This window comes from Portunus trituberculatus, chromosome 19 (genome assembly GCF_017591435.1).
Source record: "Portunus trituberculatus isolate SZX2019 chromosome 19, ASM1759143v1, whole genome shotgun sequence".
NCBI lineage: Eukaryota > Metazoa > Arthropoda > Malacostraca > Decapoda > Portunidae > Portunus > Portunus trituberculatus.
In genome coordinates this window covers 18,415,053-18,430,828 of record NC_059273.1, presented here as the reverse complement: position 1 = coordinate 18,430,828, position 15,776 = coordinate 18,415,053, and the positions used below count along the sequence as shown (strand labels likewise).

Here is a 15,776-nt window from a genome sequence, read left to right as displayed (position 1 = left end):
GCAAGGTTTGAGAGAAGAGTTCAGCTGTAAAGATAGATGAGATGGGTGCCATCAAGATGAAATAAAGGAGAGAAAGATGAAGTAAAGTTATTTGAGATATTTTTTGCCAGATGCCAGAAGTCTCAAAGGAAGTAGGATCTCAAAAAGTTTTGACATTTTTCATTTATGAAGTGTTTAGCAGGTTGAAGAACAGACTTGGCATAATTCCTGGCAGAAATATAAAGTGCACGTGATTCAATAGATGGAAGGCTTTAGTACCTTTTTTGTGGGCAATCTCTCTATCACGTATAGCACGAGAACAGGCTGTGTTAAACCAAGATTTAGAAGGTTTAGGTTGAGAAAAAGAATGAGGAATGTATGCCTCCATATCAGACACCATCACCTCTGTTAAGTGTTCAGCACACAGAGATGGGTCTCTAACACAGAAACAGTAATCATTTCAGGGAAAATCAGCATAATACCTCTTCAGGTCCCCCCAACTAGTTGACAAAGGTGAAATGCCATAGGCACTTCTGGTTTGGGGGATCCTGAGAAGGGATTGGAGAAATAGGACAAGATACAGATATGATATTGTGATTGGAGGAGCCCAACAGAGAAAATAGGGTAACAACATAAGCAGAAGGATGAAAGGAAGGAAAAGATCAAGAATGTCATGCGTATCTACCAGATAGTCAGGAATACAAGTAGTGTTGTACCAGTTACTCTAGGTCATGGAATATAGCAAAGTTGAAGGTTAGTTCACCAGGATGGTCAGTGAAGGGAGAGGAAAGTCAAAGTGTTCCACTTTGAAAGTTGTTTGGTCATTTTTTTTTCTTTATTGTCAGAGGAATGAAAGTAGAACAATTTAGGTTGAGAGGGACTTTATAGTCATAATCAGATGGTGGAACTCCAGATCTTGGGTATGAGAGCCAGGAAAGTAATTGCACATATAAAAGCAGCATCCAACTTTAGATTGAAAAATTTGGATAAAGAAAGTAGGAGCAAACAGAAAAGGGGTTACTATCTGCCTGCTTCTGTATTTTCTCATTCCTATGACTTTTATCTTATCAAGAGGGAAGTCTGAAGATACTTCTTCAAATATAGGATAATCATTTTTTTTTATTTTTTTTTCCCAATAATTGGTACCTCAGTGGTTCTCTTATTGTAATTTTGCATTTCGTCAGTGCTCCTCTTAGGTAAAAAGAAAAGTTAACTTTTTCTTTTAAAAAATTATCCCTCTTGAAAAATCTAGAAATACTAGTACATATTCTTAGACTGGATCCTCTTAGATAACTGTCTGCCTTTGATTCATTAATACCCTCTCACACCAGCATATAATTGTGTGACCCAACCACATGATCTGTACACATTTCCTTCATTATGCAGCATTGTCACTGCACTCTGACCAACCCAGTAACAGCCACACTCCAACACCATCTAGACTGACCATTGTGTTATTGCAATCACCAGCTTGACTTTTTGTAATTTTGTGATGGTAAGAGGAAACTCTAGATAGGAAATATGTGGAAAGTCGACTGCTTTACCCATTTAGTATTATGCCAAGTATAGTTCTGGTTTATATACTAAAAACACTGTTTTAGTCTTGGTTGAGTGAACTATATGGTATTAATGACTAATAATAATTTTTTTTGTTTACCTTTTTATACTTTCTAATTATATATATATATATATATATATATATATATATATATATATATATATATATATATATATATATATATTTATATATATATCTTTTTTTTCACAGGAATGTCCACAATGACTTAGTAGAAGTTGAAGGTCCTAGTTATAATTTTACCTGTGGTACCAGCTGCCTCAAGTTCGAACTGTGTGAATTTGTGATTTCGGACTCTTCTGACAGAACAGCGTGTCATAAGCTTGAAGATTATATTGACGCAAATTATGTCCCATCATCTGAGGAATTTTATTTCTAGATGTCTTTCATTTCCTCTCTAACATGAGCACCATCCATACTCTCAGGATTTATATATTCTCTATCAACTGATTTTGTAACAACTGTAGATGCACACACACACACAATCTCTATATACACATATATCTATCTTTATACAGGATGATACAGGGTGTCCTATGAGTAAGGTTACATATTTTATCATATATATACAGTTTAAATAATTCTGTTGAAAATATCGGCTTTGAAGCCTTTGGCGAAAAGCCTCTTTTTTGGGGAGACGAGTGAAGCTAATGCACCAGCTATAGTGGTCGTCGTACCAACGACGTCATTCTAGGAATGATCCACGTTTCGCTCAGTATACCACTAAAAAGTCATCTAGAATATTCTAGGCTGCATTAGCAGGAAAAGAAAACGGAAAGAAAACGGGGAACCCTCAGCAGCTACGTGTAGACTGGAACGCGTCATTAAGAAATCCCATAGAACCTGAAAACTGGAGGGGAGGAAAGGCAGCGCCTGGGCAGGAACCATGATGTGCATTAGCTTCACTCGTCTCCCCAAAAAAGAGGCTTTTCGCCGAAGGCTTCAAAGCCGATATTTTAGTGAGACTTGTTCGCTAATGCACCAGCTACCTTCCAAAGGAGGTGGGCAGTGTCAGGGTAGAAAAAACACGTGAAGCAAAGCCCCACAACAACTGTATTGTACAAAAGTTATACAATATATGCCAAAATACAAAATGATGTGCCCAAGAAGGAAAAAAGGGTCAACCCACACCATTATTACACTGAACTGTAGGAAGTACACCCAAGGCAACACAGGGTGTATCTATCCAAGAATGAGAGAGGTACTGAGTGACAAAAGACCTGGAGGAGGACCACTGGCCACCTTCTGTCACTCGTGAGACGGAGTGGGTCCGTAGATAAGCCAGCGATGAGGCTGCACCTCGTATATCGTGGGCCCGAGGGAATTTACCTGGGTCTGCTTCTTCAATTAGCTGCTTGAGCAATGCAGCGATGCGACGAGCCGGTAACTGCTTTCCCTTCTCTAAAGAAAAAAGGAAATGTGGTGATAGCCCCGAAGAAGTGTCGATGTAGGTTCTGAGAGCCATCACTGGACAGAGGGGATGGTGTCTCCCATTCACTAGCCAGGCGGGCATTACGACCGGCTGCAGCCAATGGTCTTCGCGGTCATTCTTAGCCAGAAAACGAGGCGATGGAGCCAGAGACACACTGGAAAGAGCATCCTGAAATGACGTCAATTGAGGGAACCGGGTAAGTGCCCTCAGTTGTGATACCTGTAACCCTGAAGCCAGCGCTGTCAAGAAGAGGGCCTTCTTCAGTTAGTGTAGTGAAGTAGCAGGTCGTGAGAAGGGCTCAGACTGAAGGAGATCAAGCACCTTTTGCAGGGACCAGAGAACACCGTTTTGGCGGAGTGGAGGGTGTTGATGGAACAAGCACCTCTTGAGGAGAGTGGTGGCTCTCTCATCCAGACAGATTCTGTAGCCGTAAAACAACGGATCCGATAGTGGTGCTAGATGAATGGAGATGGTAGAAAGCTGCCTCTCCTGATCATGCACCAAGGAGCAAAGGAAACTAAAGACCACCCTCTCCGAAACAGTTATAATCCTATGAACAAATAGGAATCTGTGGAAGGCTTTCCAACAGGATTCATACTGCCGGGTAGAGGAAGGGCACAGGGCATGAAGCATGTCCTCTACCACCACTTGGGAAAACTTGCTCCTCAATGCTTGACGGAGAAACTCCAGGCGTGTAGGCGCAGTGAGTTCTGTAGATTGGTCGGGATGGAGTTGACCAGACATGCATTGCCCAGAAGGAGAGGGTTGGGACACCACTGCTGTAGTTCGGAAAACCATGGTTGGGCTGGCCACCATGGTGTGAGGAGGAGAACCCTCCACCTGTACGACCGAAGCTGGCGGCAGACACGCAGGAGAACCTTGGTTGACGGAGGAGGGAAGAGGTAAATGTGTTCCCACCTGTTCCAATCCTTGGCGAAAGCGTCTGGACCCCCTGTGCCCGTCCTGACATTTCGCGTGAAGTACTGAGGCAGCTGAGCTGTGGTGGGAAAGGCAAAAAGGTCCACTTGAGGGGTGCCCCAGCGGTTCCCTTGGGAGCGGAACACGTTCGGGCATAGCTGCCATTCCACAGATGTGTGCTGAAAGCAGGACAAGGCATCCGCCCAAAGATTCTCCTCGCCGGGGACATAGAGTGCCGACAAGTGAAGAGAACGGACGGAGGCCTCCTGAAATATCCTCTCCAAGAGAGACAACAGGACTTCCGATTTGGAATACCCCTGGCGGTTGAGACAGTGAACCGCGGATGTGTTGTCCATTTCGAAAAGAATCCCCACGTTGTGCAGGTCTTGGTGCGTAGAGAGGAATTTGAAAGGGACCCACAACCCCTTTACGTTGATGTGGGCCTGCTCGAGCCTCTTCACCCACCTGCCTTGCACTTGGTGGCCCAGGGAGGACTGGTAACCCCAACCCACGTTTGAGGCGTCCGTTGAGACTCGGACTTGTGGTGGTGGAGGAATCCACGGAGCCCACTGTTGGAGACAGCGGTCGGCCAGCCAAGGTTGTAGCAACTTGGTAAGGTGACCAGGGACCTGCTGGAGGGAGTCCCGAGGATATATAGGTATGGCCGAGTTGACCTCCCTCACAAGACGCCGGTGACGAATCCTACCAAGCGGGCAGACTTCTGCTGCAAAGTTGAGAGATCCTAGGATGGCCTCCCACTGGCGGCGGGTCATTGTCCTGGACATTGATGCCCGAAAGAGCTGGCGATGAATCTTGGAGGCGTTCTCTGGGGACAGGCGCACCCATGCCCTGGCCGTGTCCCACTCCATGCCGAGCCAGATGAGGGTCTGGGTTGGTGTTAGAGTGGATTTTGGAACATTCACTCTGAACCCCATGTTCTGAGTGGTCTTCAGGGCGGTTTTCACTCTCTCTCTCTCGTCATTGGTAGGGAAGGGGAGACGATGAGCCAATCGTCTAAATACATGAGGGCATCCACCCCTTTTTGTGAAAACTTGGCGGCTACTACCTTCGTCAGCCGAGAGAAAACCCATGGAGCAATGTACAGTCTGAAAGGAAGACGGGTGAACTGGTAGCACTGACATCCTACCTGGAAAGCGAGGAACTTCCGGAAGCGTGGGCAGATGGGAACATGCCAGTAGGCATCCTGTAGATCGAGGGATGCCAACCAGTCCCTGGCCCTCAACTGAAGGCGTACTTGCGCAACCGTCAGCATGCGAAAGTGAAGGGGACGGATGAACCGGTTGAGTGCCTTCAAGTCCATCACCAGCTTGCCCACCTTGGAGTTCTTCTTGGGGACTGTAAACAGACGGGAGACAAACACTGGACTCGAGGTAGGCTCCACCACTCCCTGTTGCAACATATCCTCGACATGGGAACGAACAGAGTCTGACACCCTGGTGGAAGACTGGGGAAGGTGAAGGGGAGGGCGATGGAGCCAAGGCCAGGAGAGTCCCTTCTTGACCACTCGGGATGCCCAACCGGTGGCGGGCCAGGAGTCGGCCCAGCCTGACAGGAGGCCAGGTGTTGGGTAGTCACTGTCTGGGATTATGAGGGAGGGTGTGGGAAGGCTTGCTCCGTCGGTGCTGAGCTGGCTTGGACCCACGAAAAAATGGCTTCTGTACTTTTTGAGTCCGTGCACCCTTCCTATCCCCCCGAGGGATAGAGGTCTGACGACTTGGATGTCCTGATGACTGCGGCTCAGAGTCCCTCTTCCTCTTTGGTGCCCGCTGGTAGGAACTGGGAGCCTGTGGCGTGGCGAACTTAAAGACTGGAGGCTGGGAAGTCAAGACAGTCTGAAGCGACACCTCGGAAATGAGATCTGGGGAAAAGGGGTCCTGGCGCAGGACACCCTGGAGCACTTCCTTCGGTTTGCCCTTAAAAGCTTCCCTCCTGATGTTGAGTTTGGCACCCACTGCCGTCTCCAGAGCAGGGCGGACTGTGGGAGCGTGTGCCTGAGCCAGTCCAGCAGCTTCCATGGAGATAGCTTGAAGCACAGAACGAGCTTCTCCTGGAGACACCCTGTCAGCTGCATTAGCCAGGTCTTGTAACCACTGTGCAATTTGGGAAAACCCAGATGCCAGTAGCTAAGAGGCACTCCCGATGATCCTTGGTCAGCATGGATCTTGATACATGTTGAGCTTGCCATGGGAAACTTGCAGAGGACAAAGGTGGGGCCAGGAGAAACTCTCTGATGTGGGCATCTAGCGAGGCAGAGTCAGGAAAGAAGGGAAGGGGATTAAGAGGCACAGCAGCCGAAGATTCCTCCCTCACCAACAAAGATGCCCAGAGGCTCCTGGGCTCAAGTTGCAGCTTCCCCCAGTTGACGAAGTCCTGGCTTCCCAACGTGGCCATCCTTTTACCCTCACTTGACATGGAGATCTCAACAGCCAACGAGGAGGGCAGAAAACCAGCAGAGGACACTGCATCCACTGCATCGAAAGCCAGAGTAGCCGAGACAGAAGGGAAAGACGGGTGTGACTCGGCGCGAGAGGCGAACCCTGCGGTACTGTCAAACCTCATGACCGTCTTGTCTCACCCTGGCCCGCACCTCTAAGTCTGTCCTGGGGACCAAAGCTGAGGAGTCCGGTTTGTTCTGCATGACAAACGGTTTACCATCACAGTACATCACGGGCCACGAGGAAGGGACTTGAGCCCAGTTAAACGCAATACTATCTTCGGCCATGGTCGGCTGGTCACATTGTTGATCCAGAACGGAATGGCCGTGAGAGTGAGCAGGGGAAAGCTGGCCCACACTGGGTTGCGAAGCAGCAGGAGAAGGCTGGCCCCCGCTGTATGCAGGAGAGACAGAGCCTCCTGGTGAGGCAGGGGGAGGGGAAGGGGAATCCCTTTCCCTCCTCTCATGCTGCTGCAGGAGGCCTTTGATCTGAGAGAACATCTCCCAGAGCTGCTCTGAAGAGGGCATCACAGGTGGAGGGCTGCTGAGGAGGAGGTGGTGATGCCGTGGTTCGTGCCACAGACGGCGAGCGGGGCTTGCGAGACGATCGTGCAGAAGGTCCTGGCGAGCCATGAAGCTGGCTCCGTGCTTGGGACGAAGGCACTGACACCGTTGACGAAGAGGAGGACGGAGGGCGCCCCCTGCTTCCACTTTGGTCTGAAGAATGGCTACAGCCGTGTGAGATTTGCAAGGTCCTTGCCAGTTCTTCATCAGCCCAGTACAGGCTCACCCCACCTTTCGCACAGGCTCGGCGGGCAGCAGACCAACGGTGCTTCAGGAGAGAATGTGCTGGAGCCACCAAGGGGGATGGAGCCTGAAGAAAAGCTTCCACTCACTGAGAGCAAGACTCACAAGCCAAGGGAGAGAATATACATGATATGGCATCCTCTCAAGGGGCAGGGAAAGACTTTGAGAGGCACCCAGGGAAGGCAAGGTACCCCTTGAAGGGTATGGTACCCCGTAACCCCCTATCAGGTGGAGAACACCATGTTTCCCACAGGGTAGTGCAACCTCGGAAAAGACAGCACACTCAAAAGCAGCCCAGTACACTGGAGTTATATGGCAAACCCGATGGTGGGCCAGGAACCCCGAAGGGCATGCTACCCCTAAAGGGCATGCTACCCCAAAAGGGCATGCTACCCACAAAGGGCATGCTACTCCCAAAGGGCATGCTATCCCCAAAAGGATTGTACCCCCAAAAGGTATGGTACCCCCAAAGGGTATGCTACTCCCGAAGGGCAAGGTACCCCCGAAAGGCACCAAAAAGGAGGATGGTACTCTCCACGAGGACGGGGAGTCCCTGGAGGAGAAAACCCTGACAAGGGAGAAGCACCAAACAAACGGAAAAGTGCACCCACAAAGGGGTAGGGGAAAAACTGAGGGGTAGGGTACCCCCCGGGCCGAAACACAACCCCAACACACTAAACCGAAGCCACAGTCCTGTCGACTCATGACGGAAAACCAACACCAAAGATGAACAGAAACTGAGCAGGAAAACACCCCAAAAAGGGGCGAACAGGAGGAACAGGAGGAACATCTGTTACTGGCAGAGCTGAACACCGGCAGCTATCAGAGAAAGACCGCCCACACCAGGTCAACTCGGAGCTAGCTAAAGCACTCCCCCTCCTAACACTAAAAAACTAGCGCCACACAGGAAAACACTAAAATACTAACCATGCAGGAAACAGCCTGAAGACAGGAACGAAGGGCAGTGACGAACGTGTTACTCGTGTGGCGCTACGAAGATGAATGACGCGTTCCAGTCTACATGTAGCTGCTGAGGTTTCCCCGTTTTCTTTTCCTGCTAATGTTAGGTCCAATTAAAATGCCACACCAGGCATTAACATTGAAGCAGATCTGGAAGTCACACTCCACTGTATTGTATGGATTTTCTTGTGCCCACCAGTGTTTATTGTTAGGTTTAACTGGCCTTTGTCATGTGAATGTTGCTTCATTGGTTTAAAAGATGTTGCTACAGTTTTGTTGATTTGTTGATGTTGCAACCAGTGGTAGAAATTTGACTGCCTTTCAGAGTCATTAGGTTTTAGGTGCCTTCCTTCTTCAATACTCACCAAGGTGTCATGTGACAAACACCAAGCTGAGAGGAGAGCCATCTTGTACTGATGTTGGGGGTTATTTGTATTGTTATTGGATGACACCATCCTGAGCCACTTCAGTAAGTCAGCTGTAGCAGATTTTCCAAGAAAACATTGTTTCTCATGGAGATGCATTGCAGTGTTACCTGTACATCTTCACTGATTTTATGTCTGTTGTTTGCTACTTGTTTTCTGTAAGGATGTGAGTGTGTACATTCTACAGAAACAAAATAACTCATAGCAACACTCAAGTACATACTGCCCCTAGGACAAAGGAGAGGAGACAGGCCCATCAAGGCAAGCAGTTTGCCAAACAAAACAAAACACAGCATATGTGTATACAGTATTTTTGACATTAGAATTACTCACACAAAGTATTGTTGACCAAGAATTTCTCAAACTGTCATATCCTAAGGTATGTACCTTAACTCACAGGACACCCTGCATCCAATGTATTTTCTCAATCTACCTACCTAGATATTTAAATATCCTAGATATTTAAATATCTAGATTTACCTACCCATCTATCTACCTAGATATCTAACTAGGTATTTGTCTATCTATCTACTTACCTATCTATTTATCAATCTACCTACATCTATTCTACACATCTATCTATCTGTTTACACATCTGGCTAATCTACCTGTTGATCTATGTACCTCTATCTATCTCTTTCTCTGTCCATCTCCATCTATCTTTCTCCATCAGTATCTATCTGTTTCTATCTCTACATCTATTTCTGTATCTTTCTATTTCTACATCTCTATTTTTATCTATCTCTGTACCTCTGTCTCTATATCTCTATCTATCTATATTTATCTACATATCTACCTGTCTTCTTACATTATCTATCTGATTCTATATCTATATATCTACCTATCTACACACACACACACACACACACACACACACACACACACACACACACACACACACACACACACACACACAGGACGACTTTTGCTCAACATAAATTGTATTAGTAATTTCACTTGAGAATAAAAAAAAAACGAGTACTTGTGTACGTATTTTGATATTCCTGCAGCTATTCCATCTATACTGTGCAGTCTTGTCATAGGTTTAGATAAGCCATTTTTTATCTCTCACTACCTTTGTCTGTCTTCTGTATTAACTTCTCCATCTTATTCTGCCTGTCTACATTTTGAATGCTCTACTCTCCTGTGTTTGTTGGTTTCAGCCATTCACTACCTACACTTTCTTGCATTAATCTCTTCAGTATGAGGACGCACTTTCATATTCATTCTGGTTATTGGGCAATTTTATACACCTTCAGAAACACATGTTGGGATTAGAATAGTAAGACTGATTATTATTCTTTTGACCTCCATAGGCCCTTCCTAGTGCAAATAAAATCTTTTAACCATACCCAAACACAAAAAAGAAAAATGCATCAATATTGAAAGGGTTAATTACAACAGCATCCATCACGTTAATATTTGGTATCACTGATAAGAATCAATCATGCAAGTTCTTCTGTTCATCACTTACCATTCCTCCTCATCCATGTGTACCTGTGGATAATTTTGCATTGAAAGGAACTAGCTACTATTTACAAGAAACAACCCTTTCTCTACACAGAAGTCCACTATAGGTACTCCCATTCTTAGTCATTTCATATGGTGCCCATTTTCCTGCTACACTTGCTCCAGCTAACGCTATTCTTGCCAGTTTAACACACACACACACACACACACACACACACACACACACACACACACACACACACTTTTAAAGTAAGACTGGATAAGTGTAGATATGGAGACGGGGCCACACGAGCATAAAGCCCAGGCCCTGTAAAACTACAACTAGGTAAATACAACTAGGTAAATACACACACACACGATGCTAAAATCATGAGGAAAACACACGAAGAGGACTGCAATGCCATGAACCAAGACCTAATCAAAATACTTGAGTGGTCATAAAGGTGGAACATGGAGTTTAATGCCAAAAAATGCAGTGTGATGGCATTCGGTACAAATGCGAGAAGAATAGAAGGAAACTACTATTTGGGGGTAAAGAGAAACTTAACATAAGAACAGAGGAAAAAGACCAGGGAGTAACTGTCTCACACTGACATTTAGCAAGCACATAAACAAGATCAATGGAGAAACATATAATCTAGTGAGAAACATCAAGATGGCCTTCAACTACATAGATGAAGAGATGATAAAAAAAAAATGATAACGTCTATGATACGCCCAAGATTGGTATATGCTTCAATGGTGTGGTCACCATCCAAGTCTAAAGAAAGATATTAGGAAACTGGAAAGGATTCAGAGAGCTGTTATAAAAAAAAAAATCCTACAAGTCTACAAAAGATAGTTATGAAGAGAGGTTGAAAAAATTGGACCTGACGACACTAAAAAAAAAAAAAAAAAAGGAGAGAAAGAAATGATCTACCACTATGTAGATTATTAGGTGGTTTGGTAAAGGTGGACCGGGATGACCTCGTAGTACCTGAAAATAGTGGCACTATATAGTGGACATAAAAAAGAAATTGAAAAGGAGTGTATGCAGAAGAGACATCAAGAAGCACAGCTTTCCTCATAGGAGTATTGCAGCGTGGAATGAGCTTACTGACGAGACTTAGTGCAAAACAATCCACAAATTTAAGGAAAAATTGGGTAAAAGATATGGAGACGGGACAGTACGAGCTATATCGTGTGGCTCTTGTTCTGTATCTTACAACTAGGCGCGCGCGGCCGCACGCAAACAGGCACACGCACACACCGCGTAGTGTAGTGGTTAGCACGCTCGACTCGCAATCGAGAGGCCGGGTTCGAGTCCCGGCGCGGCGAGGCAAATGGGCAAGCCTCTTAATGTGTGGCCCCTGTTCACCTAGCAGTAAATAGGTACGGGATGTAACTCGAGGGGATGTGGTCTCGCTTTCCCGGTGTGTGGAGTGTGTTGTGGTCTCAGTCCTACCCGAAGATCGGTCTATGAGCTCTGAGCTCGCTCCATAATGGGGAAGACTGGCTGGGTGACCAGCAGACGACCGTGGTGAATAACACACACACACACACACACACACACACACACACACACACACACACACACACACACACACACACACACAATGAAAAATGATTGGTGGATGAGAATGCACACTTGAGAGTGGAGGTTGAAAAATATAAGAGACGGTTGGAGGAGAAAATCGAGAAAGTCGTAAAGGAGAAAGATGACTTTAAGGAAATGATCAGTGAGCAAAGTGAAAGGTTTAAAAAGGAGTGGGAACTGAAGAAAACACAATGGACTGAGTCGGAGATAAATGTGGATAAGGTTTGGTATGAGAAGAACAATGCAGAAGTGATAAGCATAAGGTTAAAAAGTGATGGAAAAGAATTAATAATCATGGTGAGCTATGTACCTCCTAAAACAAATTCTTGGACATTAAGGGGAATACGACAATATGATCAAGGATACTTTACAGAGTTTGGAAAGTGTATTAACTGGAAAAAGAAAGGTGATACTAGTAGGAGATTTTAATTGTAAAGAAGTGGATTGGGAAAATCTAGTAAGTGGTGTTGGAGAGGAAGCATGGGAGAGAGATTCTTAATCTAATGTTGGAAAATATGATGGAACAGAGGGTGAAAGAAAATACTAGATATAGAGGAGATGATGAACCGGCTAGACTGGATTTGGTGTTAACACGAGAAGTGTACCTATGTGGAGGTATACAATATAAATGTCCATTGGGAAGAGTGATCATGTGGTTATGGAAATGCAGATGGCAATAACACAGCGAAGGAGAGATGAGACATACAGGAGTGGTAGATTGAATTATAGAAAGATGGACACAGAAAATTTGAAAAATTATTTCAGAAAATTAGATTGGGAGATGTTACAAATCAGAGAAGTGCAAAAAAATATGAGATTTTTATGAAATATTATAAAGAAGGAGTTATGAAATTTGTACCAAAGTATAAACCGAGAGAGGAAGGAAGAAAGGATTGGTTTAATGCAACTTGTGTTAAGGCTAAAGAGAAAAGAGATGTGGCTTGGAAAAGATGGAAAAGAGCAGGAATATACTAAATAAGGAGAATTATAGAGTGGCGAGAAATGAGTATGTGAGGGTAAGGAGGGAGGAAGAAAGAAAATTTGAAAAGATATTGTAGACAAGAGTAAGGAACATCCAAAATTGTTTTACAGGTTCATAAATGGTAAACTTAAAAGAGAGAGTCCATTGAAAGATTAAAAGGAGAGCAAGGGATAGTAGATGACCCTAAGAATATAGCGGAATTGCTAAATAATAGGTTTCAACAAGTATTTACTAAAGAAACAATGTTTGTAAAGCCTCAGAATGTACAAGGAAATGTGCACATGGATGACATTAAGATACCTAAAAGGAGTTATATAAAATGTTGGAGGAACTTAAAGATGATAAAGCGATGGGACCAGATGAAGTTTCAGGAAAATTATTGAAGGAATGTAGAGAAGAATTGATTGATCCATTATATGATATTATAAGGTGCTCATTAGAAACAGGGAAGTACCAGTAGAGTGGAAAAGAGCTGAAGTGGTGCCCATTTATAAGGGAGGCAGTAAGGAAGAGCCTCTTAACTATAGACCTGTGTCTTTAACAAGTGTGGTCGGTAAGATTTGTGAGAGGGTGATAAAGAAATATTGGATACGGTTCCTGGAGGATCATAAGTTATTATCGGATCATCAATTTGGCTTTAGGAAAGGGAGGTCATGTGTAACAAATCTACTGAGCTTTTATTCAAGAGTGGTTGACAAAATACAAGAGAGAGAGGATGGATGGACTGTGTATATTTGGATTTAAAAAAGCTTTTGACAAGGTACCTCACATGAGACTGCTATGGAAATTAGAGATTTATGGAGGACTGAAGGAAAAGTGTTAAAGTGGATGGAAAACTACTTGAGATGGAGGGAGATGAGAACGGTAATAAGGGATGCAAAGTCGGACTGGTTGGTGGTGGAGAGTGGAGTCCCACAAGGTTCAGTGCTGGCACCAATACTTTTCCTTGTCTATATTAATGATATGCCAGAGGAGTAAACAGTTATATTAATTTGTTTGCGGATGATGCGAAGTTGTGTAGGTGTGTGAAGAGTGAAGAAGATTGTGAAATTTTACAGGCAGATCTGGATAGGATTTGGGAGTGGAGCAAGAGGTGGGAGATGGAATTTAATCTGAGCAAAAGTCATGTGATGGAGATGGGGAAGAGTGGAAGACGGCCAAGAGGGTCATATAAGATGGGTGAAGAAGTAGTGTTGAAAAAGGTGGAAAAGGAAAAGGATTTGGGAGTGATAATACAAGACCATGGGCAGTTTGAGGCTCATATTGACAAGATGTTTGGAGAAACATATAATTTGATTAGAAATATTGGATTAGCCTTTCATTATATGGATAAAGATATGATGAAGAAATTAATTAGTACGGTAATTAGACCAAGATTGGAATATGCTGGGGTGGTTTGGTCCCCTTATAAAAAGAAGCATATAAGGAAGTTGGAGAGATTGCAGAGAATGGCAACAAAAAATGGTTCCGGAATTGGCAGAAATGATCTATGAGGAGAGATTAAAAGAAATTAATTTGCTTACCTTGGAACAAAGAGGAGATTTAATACAGGTTTATAAACTGTTGAACTGTTTGGATGAAGTGGATAATGAGGAAATGATGTTGAGAGAAGAAAATTTAAATCGAACTACGAGATCGCATAGTAAAAAGATAGCCAATGGAATATGCTTGAAGGATGTGAAGAAATATAGTTTCCCACAGAGATGTGTGGAATAGTTTGAATGAGGAGGTGGTGTCAGCGAGGAGTGTGCATAGTTTTAAAGGAAAGTTGGATGTGTGTAGATATGGAGACGGGGCCACATGAGTATGATACCCAGGCCCTGTAAAATTACGACTAGGTGAATACAACTAGGTGAATATACACACACCGCATAGTGTAGTGGTTAGCACGCTCGACTCACATTCGAGAGCGTTCGGGTTCGAGTCCCGGAAAGCGGCGAGGCAAATGGGCAAGCCTCTTAATGTGTAGACCCTGTTCACCTAGCAGTAAATAGGTACGGGATGTAACTCGGGGGGTTGTGGACTCGCTTTCCCGGTGTGTGGAGTGTGTGTTGTGGTCTCAGTCCTACCCGAAGGTCTATGAGCTCAGAGCTCGCTCCGTAATGGGGAAGACTGGCTGGGTGACCAGTAGGCGACCGTAGTGAATTACACACACACACATACACACACCCGGTAGCTCAGTGTTTTGAGCGCTGGCTTCACAAGCCACAGGACCGGGGTTCGATTCCCCGGTCGGGTGGAGATATTTGGGTGTGTCTTCTTTCACGTGTGAGTAGGTACGGGATATAAATCGAGGAGTTGTGACCTTGTTGTCCCGGTGTGTGGTGTGTGCCTGGTCTCAGGCCTATCCGAAGATCGGAAATAATGAGCTCTGAGCTCGTTCCGTAGGGTAACGTCTGGCTGTCTCGTCAGAGACTGCAGCAGATCAAACAGTGAAACACACACACACACACTCTCTGTGCTCACAACCGAGAGGGCCCGGGTTCGAGTCCCGGGAGCGGCGAAGCAAATGGGCAAGCCTCTTAATGTGTAACATCTGTCCACATAGCAGCAAGTAGGTACGGGACGTAACTCGAGGGGTTGTGGCCTCGCTTTCCCGGTGTGTGTAGTGTGATGTGATCTCAGTTCTACTCTATGAGCTCTGAGCTCTTTCCGTAGGGAAAAGGCTGGCTTGGTGACCAGCAGACGACCTTGGTGATGAATAACACACACACCGCCCGGTAGCTGGCTTCACAAGCCAGAGGACCGGGGTTCGATTCCCCGGCCGGGTGGAGATATTTGGGTGTGTCTCCTTTCACGTGTAGCCCCTGTTCACCTAGCAGTGAGTAGGTACGGGATGTAAATCGAGGAGTTGTGACCTTCTTGTCCCGGTGTGTGGTGTGTGCCTGGTCTCAGGCTTATCCGAAGATCGGAAATAATGAGCTCTGAGCTCGTTCTGTAGGGTAACGTCTGGCTGTCTCGTCAGAGACTGCAGCAGATCAAACAGTGAAACACACACACACACACACACACACACACACACACACACACACACACACACACACACACACACACACACACACATAATTTACTAAGGAATATTGGATTAGCATTTCACTACATGGACAAAGAAATGATGAAGAAATTGATAAGTACTAAAATAAGACCCAGATTGGAATATGCAGGAGTTGTGTGGACTCCCCATAAAAAGAAACAC

General features: G+C 45.1%; 1 protein-coding gene and 1 non-coding gene across 4 annotated transcripts in view; both read left to right on the top strand.

Moving 5' to 3' along the window:
• The window catches only part of LOC123506125 (sphingomyelin phosphodiesterase-like), a 54,326-nt gene extending 51,680 nt beyond the window's left edge, over positions 1–2,646 (top strand). For all 3 annotated transcript variants that reach the window (XM_045258014.1, XM_045258015.1, XM_045258016.1), the window contains one exon: positions 1,748–2,646. In XM_045258014.1, the coding sequence (XP_045113949.1) occupies positions 1,748–1,934 (187 nt within the window). In that variant the 3' untranslated portion in view covers positions 1,935–2,646. The remainder of the gene's footprint in view (positions 1–1,747) is intronic.
• Positions 2,647–11,268: 8,622 nt separating this feature from the next.
• Positions 11,269–11,339, top strand: Trnaa-cgc. The gene has a single exon. It is a non-coding gene; the product is annotated as a tRNA-Ala (tRNA).
• Positions 11,340–15,776: the final 4,437 nt, after the last annotated feature.